Genomic DNA, 10,724 nt, shown 5'->3' on the forward strand with positions numbered 1-10,724 from the left:
GGATAACTCCTGCATCCCACCTGCAACTACAGCCTCCCGGGTCCGATACCCAAGACGCCGAACTCCAGTTCTCACTAACTTCTCCTGATTCTTTTCCATTCTCACGCCATCTCACCCTGCCTTGCCGTTTCCAATCCGAGCTCACGGTTCTTCACTCTTGCACAGCGCAAGGCGATACGGGATGCCAAAACGTCCCAGAGCTCTGCAGTACCGCACTTGCTGACACACCCGACAAAAAAATTCGACAGATTATTAAGCAGTCTCGAACGGAATCTTTCCTACCACGAATCGGAGTTGTATTTTTTGGTGTCTCAGCTTCCAGAGACTTAAGGAGCGCAGAATATGCTACACACACTATCCTCAACATGCAGGTCCTTGCCACCGCCAAAATATACTACAGGCACACCTTACCTACAGAGTACGTGTGTAAGTGCATACGCAGTAGGGCATAATCTGCAAACGGTGCATGCACGCATAAAAATACAAAACCCACCTTCTGTTAAGACCGACAGTAACAACCATCTGGTACGAAGACAAGGAGAGAAAAGAAGGCAGCTTTAATTTTATAAAGGTACGGGTGTGCTGTAGGATCTTTCATACCCCGAGCACACAGATCAAGGCAGTACCGTGATACGTGCACATTGCATGTCGTGTCCCTACAACGTAAGCACCCGGAGTTTTGATGACTTAAAGTGACATGATTGTCTAAACGGAGAGTATTTAAGTCATATATAAGGTACAAAACCACACATACTATCACACGTTTGCTCTTTGCCATTCCCAATGGAAGAGACGCTGAAGAATCTAGTTCTTCATCCCAAATAATAAATGCAAATCTCATCATTTTAGTGGGCTTTGGATCAAACCTCTAGACTCGGAGGTAGCCCTCAATCACCCACAGGTATCAGGAATTTCCACGCACAGGAGACACAAGGTAGACGGCCTTTAATTTAGTTTCTTTTTCCCAGATGGGAACCCGATGAAACAACCTGTGCTTTTTTTGGAGGATGAAGAGGAGTTCATTGTTAGATGATCCCCCACACACTGAAAATCAATGGTTTCATTAAAGCTGAGGGGTTTATCCTCCAGAAATAGGGCAAATTCTTTAAGATAACAGTGAAAGCGGTCCCAAACAGATTTGCAACGTTTAAAAGTAGGAAAAAAATTTACCAAATGCAAACACATGAATTCAGAAGAGTTGTTAAAACGCTTAGGTTTCTTAGCTACAATCTTTGATCTCTGTAAAATCAGCTATCTTAAATTGTTAGGCTGTAGGGTTAATTGATAGCATCTATTTAAAGGTTCTCTTTGTTTCCCAGAGGTCCTCAACATTATGGGGGAAAGAAGAGAGGTGTTAAAAAAAAAAGATCTGGGAAACGATTTATGTCAACTATAAAGCTATAAAAATTCTGGCTCCTGCTTCACCTTGCCTTCCAGTGCTACGGCACCACTGAACTGAGTCCCTCTTTGTTCCGCTCGTACACGGCTGAGAGCACCGCAGCCTGCGAAGACTCGCACACGTGATGCTGGGTGCCCACCGCGAGCGAGAGTCTCGATAACTCCACAGCAAAACACGTAACGAGAGCGCTTGCCTAGGTGGAAATGAAAGTAGTTCTCGTTGCTTCCAATTTCTCTGAAAACACTGAAATCCTCCTAATACTGCACCACATTCAAAAGCCAGAGAGTCTCTTGAAGGCAGACTCTTCACATCTCCAGGGGGCTTGGCATTTTCCTGCCACCGTATGAAACCGTGACAGGTCCTAAAACGGGAGCTGGCTTGGGTTTGGCTGCATGAGAGCCATCTCTCGTCTCCTAAGTCCAGTTTGAAATAGAAATACCTTCATGGTGAGTACTGGACGAAGTGCAACCACTAACACGCAGCCCGCCTCCCCCTGCTTATGCAAACAAGCAGTACGTATTTTGGGGGGCTTTTCTAGGAAGCTTAGAAAAGACAAGTATTCGACACCCACTGAACTTCAGCAAAAATTATGCACTTATTTTCTATTTGACAGCAAACTTTTAATATGTTAATTTTTTCCTCAATTCACACCCTATGGATTGTGAGATGGAATTCTCTGTCTGCTTTGGGTCAAATCCTGCTGAGAGCCACATCAAAGTGTTAAATACAGATTAGGAAGTCAAAACTTGGCCTGCAACGCGGCCGGACAGAGCCTGACGATAGGGCCTGACAGATGCCCCACATGCGTACGGGGGAGCCTGCCAGAATGAACTCTGCACAATAGCAGAGAGACAGAAAAGAATAAAAGCTGCATGCTCCCAGCCAGCCTCCTGCGTCTGCAAAGGAAAACAGAGATCAACTGAGAAACGAGCTTTTTGCAGCTTTTCCAAGTGGCTTCCTTTTTATTGTTAGAGAAGCAGGGTAAGGAGATCCAGGGCCCCAGGTTTAGTGCTGTCCAAGGGGAACTCAAATCACAGAAACAAATGCAAGAGTGGTACTCTGCAAAAGCCATGTTTGTGAACTTTTTGCCTTCATCTACCTTTGGCCAAGTAATCCATGTTTCTCTGTCCCTGGTAGCACATAACGTTGTGCCTCTGGGCTCACAGCAGAAGCCCAGAACGCTCATCGTCACTACAGACATTGAATTTGATACGAATAAACAGAGAGGCTTCACCGCTGCGACAGCTCACCAACATCTCTGCTGCAGTTCGGGTGTCAGTGGGCTGAGACCGCTGCTCACCACAGAGCTCAAGAGCCTCCATCTCTGCTTTAAAGTCTAAAGATGCCTGGTGCGCCGTCATACGCTTACACCATTATGTCCCTTTCACAAGGGCATCTTAAGATCTGTGCTGGTACAGCTCCCAGCACAGTGGCAGTCTGTGAGCAGGGCTCCTGTTTACCATAGCAATACAAATAACAACAAGTGGCTGAGCAACAGATGGCCTGGAAACATTTCTGATGTTTTCAGTAACAATAACCTTATTCAGACACTCTAGTTAGACTTTCCAAATCATGGTCTAAGGGCATTTACCAAATAATACCTTCCACACAAACTTTGACCCAGGCTGCGCTCTGGTCAACATTCATTTAATCCTAACATATATCATCATATATAAATGGATTAACCAATATGCGCAGTGGATAACTTCACAGTGAATGCTCAGATTGCAATCTTCAAAGAAGAGCCTGCCTCTGCCATTACAATTAATAACAGTCGTGCTGTTCTGTTAAGGTAGCAGAATTTGTATTGCTAAAACCCCTGGACTGCTTTGAAAGTCTCCTTCAAACATCCAGAATTATTTTGCAAAATTCAAACGTGCAGATTTTTCTTTGCGATTTCACTGCTCGGTGGAGAAAAAGTTTGCAAAAGTGGTTCAATCAAAACAGAACCTCGTTCTAGCTTCCATGGTCATCTTTGCCTTGCTTTTTCAATCCCACATGGCTCAGACTCCTTCCTCTATTGTTCTATAAGACACAAAACCAGTATAAGCGCCACTGAGATTTTTGATCAGGATCTAAAACAAGAGTAATAATTAGGATCTCTGTGAGGAAGAGTCTAGACCATCTTTTGACCAACTCGCAGCGAGTGGGACATCGTTGCCTGTCTCAGAGCAGTCACACGTATAACTAGAATGACAAAAACCAAGCATCGTTCCCTCCAGGAACATTATTGCATCGGAGACTTGAATTTTCACTACCACCTGGGACCATCAGCAGAAGGTTTATGATCTTTCTAAGTAAGCCTTGACTTTGTTTTGCATAAAAAATGGGCCTATTTATGGCTTTGCATCAAAGTCATGTGAAATGCGTGGTTTTGCATGGCTTCAATTAGAGACAAGCCCGAGGCACAAAAAGTTCAGATCCTGATCTGGATCCAGACCCACCCAAAGCTGAGGGACATTTAGGCTAAGGCACTTGGTTCTCGTCCATCTCCGATTCCAGCATGAAAGCCAGGTGGGACTCGCTGTCAGCAAGCCCCCGCTCCTCCCCAGATTTCTGCAGCTTTTCCAACTTGACGTGGCAGCAGCAGCAGGAGGGTCCCTATGACTTCTGATGGGATCTGAAACCCGTAAGACACTGTTTTGAGCCCCCGCAAACCAAAACCATGGCATCTTCCCAGCTCTCACAATTAAGCTTGAAGCCATAAGGAAAAAAGAAAACCCAAATTAACAGCCATATTGACAGTTTTATAGACCCCTGAGGGCTCTGCCTACATCCAAAGAAGACAGTGGGGCTTTTTTAAATTAAAGTGAATTAGTAATCAAGTTCCTAAGAAGGATTCATTTAATAAATTAAAGGGCAGAATTCAAAACAATTTCAAAAGTAATCCTTTGGCCATAAATCGTTCTCTGTACAGTGGAAAAATGGAACATTGTCATTCTGATGCTTGTCTTAATTGGCATTCAGTCGTTTTCCTCTTTTAAAGTAATTGTTTATTATGTTAGTGGGCATCATCTTGCAGTAAACTAATGTTGCCATTGGCTTCATTAGGAGCAAGATAAGTTCCTAATTCTTTTCCAATAAATCCAAGGGCTTATTCGGTTAATTTTTGCAACAAGAATTAGGGAGAAACAGTTAGAAGTAAATTTGATCCTGCCGAGCCGCTGAAGGAACCGCAATTCCCACCCTCCTCCTCAGCCTTCGAGTCCACCAAACACACCAAACAAACTTTTGGCTTTCTAAATTTTGCACCCCACGTACAGCACGGTTTCAGGAGTCTGTTCCCACGGCGCGGGTGAGCGCTCAGCTCACGTTAGTTAGCAGAGCTCCATCAGGCCCAGGCCTTAGCGCAAAGTATTTTACAGGGCTTAAGCTCACAGTTTAGCAGTACAGATATTCTCACAAACAAAGTCAATTCTGCAAACTCTTTTGAGTGTTCATATCAAACTCAATGCAGCTACCATTAAACGTGACGACTTGCAGGCTCCTAAAATGCCATTCCCTTTAACGTGATTTCCTATGGTAACACACAATTCATTGGAAGGCCTTTGCACCTATTTAGGAACAGACAGACTTTCAGACTAACTTCAGTGGAGCCATGACAGATTATACCGGCAAAGGTTCGGCTGCTCCGTCGTTTGGGTATGTTTCTAATTCATGTCATTTCATGCTTTCAGACCATGGTTGCAACTTGGTGAGGAAGGGAATATTTGCCCTTCTCCTCGTTTCACGTTTCTCCTTCCAAGCTTTCTCCCCCCGCCTCCCCCATTCTGCGCTAGCGGAAAAACAAAATCTTGTTAAAGTCTTTCCTGAAAAACGGAAAGAGAGAGGGAATCGTCTGACTCTAGAGGGAGAGGCGTGTGGTCATGGCACTCATTCGGGATGCTTTAGAGTGGAGACCGACTGCACACTGGACACTCTCTGAGACCAGAGATGGGCACACGCCTGCCCCACAGTAGCTCCTTCTCCATTCCCACTCTTCCAAAGGTCTAATGAGTGCTTAAAACCAAACAGATCAAAAAGCAAACAAACAAAAACCCAACAGTCCTCCACTACCACCCTCCAAATAAGCCCCAAGCACTTGAACTTGGCTCTGCCACACTCCAAGCAAGTGTCCTAATGCCCAGTAGAGGGTAGTTACGCAGATGAAGTGGAGGAACTCAGGGAAGACCCAGAGATGTCTGGTTACAGCTTTTCCCTCGGGGCCAGGGAAACCCGTCCCTTCCTTGAGGCAGGGAGCTGCCCCGCTCACGGCAGAGGGGACAGGCACTTTCTTCCCCCTACTTCCAGCCAGGAATTCCAGCTGGAGTCAGGAAACTTCTCCTAGCAAATATGACGTGCTCCCAAGAAAAGTCTGTTTTGTCCAACTGCCAGGGCCCGACGCTAAGTGTGTCATTTAACAAAATTGAAGCTTGTCTGTTAGGGCTCAAGATTTTTTTTCTTATTGCTTTCCCCGTATACTTTACGAACACAAAATTCAGAAAGATTTACCAAAAGATTTAATTAAGAGGCTGGAACTGTTCTGGTACAACCACACTGAAGAGCGGCAAACACATTACTGTTTTCATGAGCACACCAAGGTTTTCCATTATGCTAGCTGATGTCTCTGGAGTTTAGGACTTTCCAGGGCACAATGTTAGGTACTAAATGCACAACTCAGGGCTACAATATTCACACTAGGCAAGTAAAAATCTAACAGATAATCTCTTTTCTGTCACTTCTTGTCACATTGGTTCTCAGAAATACCCAATTATCATTGCACATTATATTTTAATCGCCATTCAATGCAAACATAATCAGCTTTAGTGAAGAGTCATATTTATTATTCCTACAACTATGCTCTTCTCCCCAAAGCATAAGCAAAGTTGCACTGTTCAAACCAATCTCTTTCGAAAGTCAGGCAAAGTGCCTCCTAAAGACACTAGAATAACAGTATTTAAAAGAATCTTATTCCACTTTTTTTTTTTTTTTTTTTTTTTGTTTCAATGGGGAGCATCTTAGCGTGGAACTAAAATAAGTCAACACCACGAAGCACAAAAGATTGCAAGGATTTTCTGCAGCATGGGCTTGTCAAAGCAAGTAGGCAGCCTTTGTGTGCTCCGGCACAGCGGGAGCATTCCTCCAGGTCTGAGCGGCGGAGCACCCCCGGCCGCGGCTGCCCTGGGCGCCGGGGTTCCCACACCCAAGGCGGTGGGAAGAGGAGAAAGCAGAGCTGCAGAAGTAGCGTTGTAAATGGGATGAACTGGTCAACACGCTTCTTAGGAAATGCATGGCTTCCAGGAAGAATCACGTGGAAAGACTTACAATACCTCCACATCAAAGGGTTTGACATTGGCTGTACTGGTTCTTTCAAAAGAAAGCCATGTCTGTCCCCTATAGCATCAGCTCTACTGGCTCAGGAAGGAGTGCACAGACATTGCTGAGAATCCTGGATGTCATACAAAAGTCTGGTTTAGCTATTGATTTGAAAAGAAAAAAAAACAAACACAACAAATAACCCAAAAATAATTTAAATACAATCCTCATTTTCCTTTTCTCTGTTAAGGATGCCTCCATTTAAGTCTCAGTCTTGCGAAGTGTTCTGATAAATTATCAAGTTTCCCCAGTTAAAACTTCCCATTTCTATTTCCCCTTAACACCTTGCACCGAGGCAGCTTTAAGGATCACGCCTGTGTTAGGAGCGTGAATGGGTGACCCTCCGGTACACGCTGACCCAAAGATAAACTTTGACCTGATGTTTGCTAATAACACTTCTTCTTAAGATGCCTTGTTTCTTTTATGAACTACCGCCCGATTCTAGGATCTAGAAGCTGACATGCATTAATATACATCTCTGGGTGCCCTTTGACTTGGCCATCAAGACCCTTTGACCCCAGACTTGATTCCTAAACCCTGTCAATTGTTTGCAAGTGGAAAAAACTTATTTTCTAGTAATAATTAATTTTGGTCATGTTTTATTAAGCATTTCTCCTCTCTTTTTAACTTGTTCTCATTTGAATTTGGGTATAACGGATGCTTATTTCATTTAGTCGTTTTCCAGAGTACAAAAAAAAATAGCTAAAGATACTCCTTTAGAGCTTAATCCTTTGTTTTCAAGCTTTGTAAAACTCCCAGTAATACCCAAGTGCCTTGACATTTCAAAAAAGTGCCCCATGAACAATAACATATTCTAAAAAGCCTCCTTTTGCGCGCTGCTTTTCAGATTTATCCGTATATTTCTGCAGCTTCACAATTTTTTTCCCCGATAACCTTACACCACACTTCAGATGTGACCCCACAGCCACAAAAGCCGGTGGCAAAACTTCCACCAGTTCCCACGTCAGCAGGATCCAGCCCCTCGGCTGAGGCACTCGGTGCCAGTTTCTAGCCAACGCTAGATATTTTTAGCCTTACTTCTTGAAAGGAGACACGTCTGTGTCTACGCAAAAAAGTATATATATTTTATTTCATTTAAAAATGCATATACATATATTCCTACACTCTGTACCCTCTGTTTTAGCAGCCATATACGCATACTGTGTACTAAAGGAGAGGGCGAGGAGCCCGCCGCCAGCCCATCCCCGCCGGCCGAGGCATGCTGCCGCTTCCTGGTACATTCCGAGATGGAAATTTCTAATTCCTGGAATCATGTTACATTATGGCAGGAATTGCTGCACTTCTGCCTGTTTTGCATCAGGACTGAGAGATCGCACAAAGAGAACGAACGCTTTCCAGCGCTTAGATGATGTATCAAGTGTACATCGCACACATAGCATTACAGCAATCAGCGTCTGGTAAGGAACACCATCAAATAAAAGGCCTCCAGTCTCAAGAAGGAGCACTGGGACACAGCAAATGAGGGGTTTTAGCAAAACGAAGCAACTAGCCTTTATTTTTGTTCATAAAATGCAGTACAGCCTCAGCAATTATGATGTTATATTCTTAGAGCTGCTCTGTTTTCTTGCTTAGCAAAATATATTTCCCAAAAGCTCCAAGAAAATGCAGTTAAAAATTAAGTTTTGCACTTTAAAAAAAAAAAATAATAAAATCCACACACCAGCAACCAACACTCCCTGAAGAAATCTAAGGGCAGGGACACATTGAGCAGTTGCACCAACAAGGAGAGGCAGAAGCCAGTACAGGAGACGACGTGCTCAGGTTCTACTTCTTGCTGCAGCGGGTGAACGCGACCCTGATTTGGGGTGGTGGAAAAGCCAGAGGAGAAATGTTGTGCTTCCAAGCATCCCACCGCTGCCCTGAGGGGTGCATCCAAAGCACTTGCGTCCCAAGCGCTCGCCCCACATTCCAGGTCCCCAGGCTGACGAGGGGGAGCGTTTCCTTCCCTGCTGTGTGCCAGGGGCCAGCCCAGGGCACCCTCCAGCCTCGAGGCACGTTCGCCTCATGGACACCGGGGCCTCGGTCACACACAGAGCATCTAGGAAACCCTACCAGACAAACAGCAGCAATCATGGGTTGGGTTTTTTTTTTTTAATCCTTATGCATGCCTGAAAAGAGCCAAAATGCTCTTTCCTGCTTCCAGAACAGAACATAACCCTGAAAGGACTCACCCAAAACCCACATTGTTTGGGGTATGGGCCTGATTGCTCCCCTGGATCAGGCGATCAGACAGATTTCCGTAGGACTAAACCATGAGTAGAGACAACTGCAGCAAAGAGAGAAGACCTGCTCCAAGCGAGGCCCTTGTGGGCAGCATCCATCCTGCTGTACTGCTGTGCTCTGCAGCCAGGGCTCGCTTTGTTTGAAACTAAAGTCTAAGGAAGAAGCAAAGCCACCTGAAGCTCATGGGTGCTGGGGTGCTGCTGAGACTGGGGTGCTGGGGCAGATATCCCGACTCTCCAGGTTTCCCCAGAACAGGGTATTCAAACACCGAGCTGTTTTTCAAATAATAGATAATGCACACCACAGGGCTTTACAGTAATGCTTTCTGTTTTCTTTTCCCGGCTCAGCTGACTCCATCCAGCCATCCTTTCTTTGCTCCATTCACAACATGAAGACTACTGCTTCCTTTTTCAGTCCTACACTCCAAATTTTAAATGAGCAGAGCCTATTGAACGGGTACGCTACCCAGCAACACAGCGAACAACCCCTCTGGGATACGCACCAACCTTCCTTGCCCCTGGCAAATACAGCTGCTCCCGGGAGGTTAGAACGGAGCGTTTTCCATTTGCAGCAGGAGGAAGAAGTTTAGATAATGTTTAGAAACAGCTGAAAATCAAAGGAGAGAGACAATGAAACCAGACCAGGTAGTGAACTACACCGAACAGGATTTCTACTGCCATACATCCTAGTCCAAGTCCAGCTGGAGGTATGGGGCACGGCAGCTTGCACCAGCTAAGGCTTCATGCCCTGTCTAGAAATCCTCCATTTTCAGCTGATGTAATGATACTGATGAACAGTATATTCAGAGGGATCCTTATAAAAGCCTTACCCTCATCAAGTTTTAGTATTCATACAGTTCTCCTGTAACGGGTCTGGTCCAAACTCTTAAAACCAAACCAAACCAATGAATGGCTTTAACGCCAGTGGACTATAGATAAAACACCAGGAGGGACCCACACCAAGTAAGAAAGAGGTAATTGGTTCTGTACAGTTATTCCAGCTGGAATTCTTAGACAGTGAAGTGTTTGCATAGTGCCATTTTTTCTATTAGTATGTAGCTTTGAAACTGTGCTATGCCTGACATATACAGGAATTCCTCTTCTTTTCTTCTCCTTTAAATAAAAAAATACAGCGGCCACTATAAAAGAAAAAGTTGATATTTCTTCTTGTACGATGGCGGAACCCTTCATACAAGCACAACCACACTGAATACTCTTTTAGATTATTTGTTAGACTGAAGTTCAAAGGAGGGTGCAATGTAGCCAGGGGGGGAAAAATAAAGTCCCTCTGGTTAAAATTTAGCATGTAAGATCTCAACAAAAGTGATTTTTGACCGTGCCAATGCTTTTGTTTTCTCAACGACAGCAACAAAAAATTATTTCTTCCTTCTCCCCCACAGTAAACCATTACCAGCTGTTGATGAGTGCTTTTTAACATGTGTTAAGTCATATTGTATGTTGTCCATTTCATGTGTGTAGAGCATTTTTTGCTACAAATTCTTTACCATGTTATACCAATAAATCCAAGAGTACCGCCCAATCTTGTAGTACCGCTTAGGGCTTATTAACGCAAGTGGGATTCCACCCAGCAGGGTTGCGCTGGAGACTAAAGTTACTTTTACGCAAAGGCGATCGCAGCATTCACGTTCCAGCCAACGCAAAGCCTGTCGGCAGATTTTGCCCATCCAGAGTAACAGCCACTCTTTCCAATTAACATTCATTACGCA

General features: G+C 44.5%; 1 protein-coding gene across 1 annotated transcript in view; it reads right to left on the reverse strand.

Annotated features, from left to right (window-relative positions):
- The window catches only part of PAX3 (paired box 3), a 38,164-nt gene extending 38,065 nt beyond the window's left edge, over positions 1–99 (reverse strand). Inside the window, exon 1 of the mRNA XM_009325108.1 lies at positions 21–99. Within this exon, the coding sequence (XP_009323383.1) occupies positions 21–99 (79 nt within the window). The remainder of the gene's footprint in view (positions 1–20) is intronic.
- Between the last annotated feature and the right edge of the window lie 10,625 nt (positions 100–10,724).

Source organism: Pygoscelis adeliae, unplaced genomic scaffold (genome assembly GCF_000699105.1).
Source record: "Pygoscelis adeliae isolate BGI_AS28 unplaced genomic scaffold, ASM69910v1 Scaffold155, whole genome shotgun sequence".
Classification (NCBI taxonomy): domain Eukaryota; kingdom Metazoa; phylum Chordata; class Aves; order Sphenisciformes; family Spheniscidae; genus Pygoscelis; species Pygoscelis adeliae.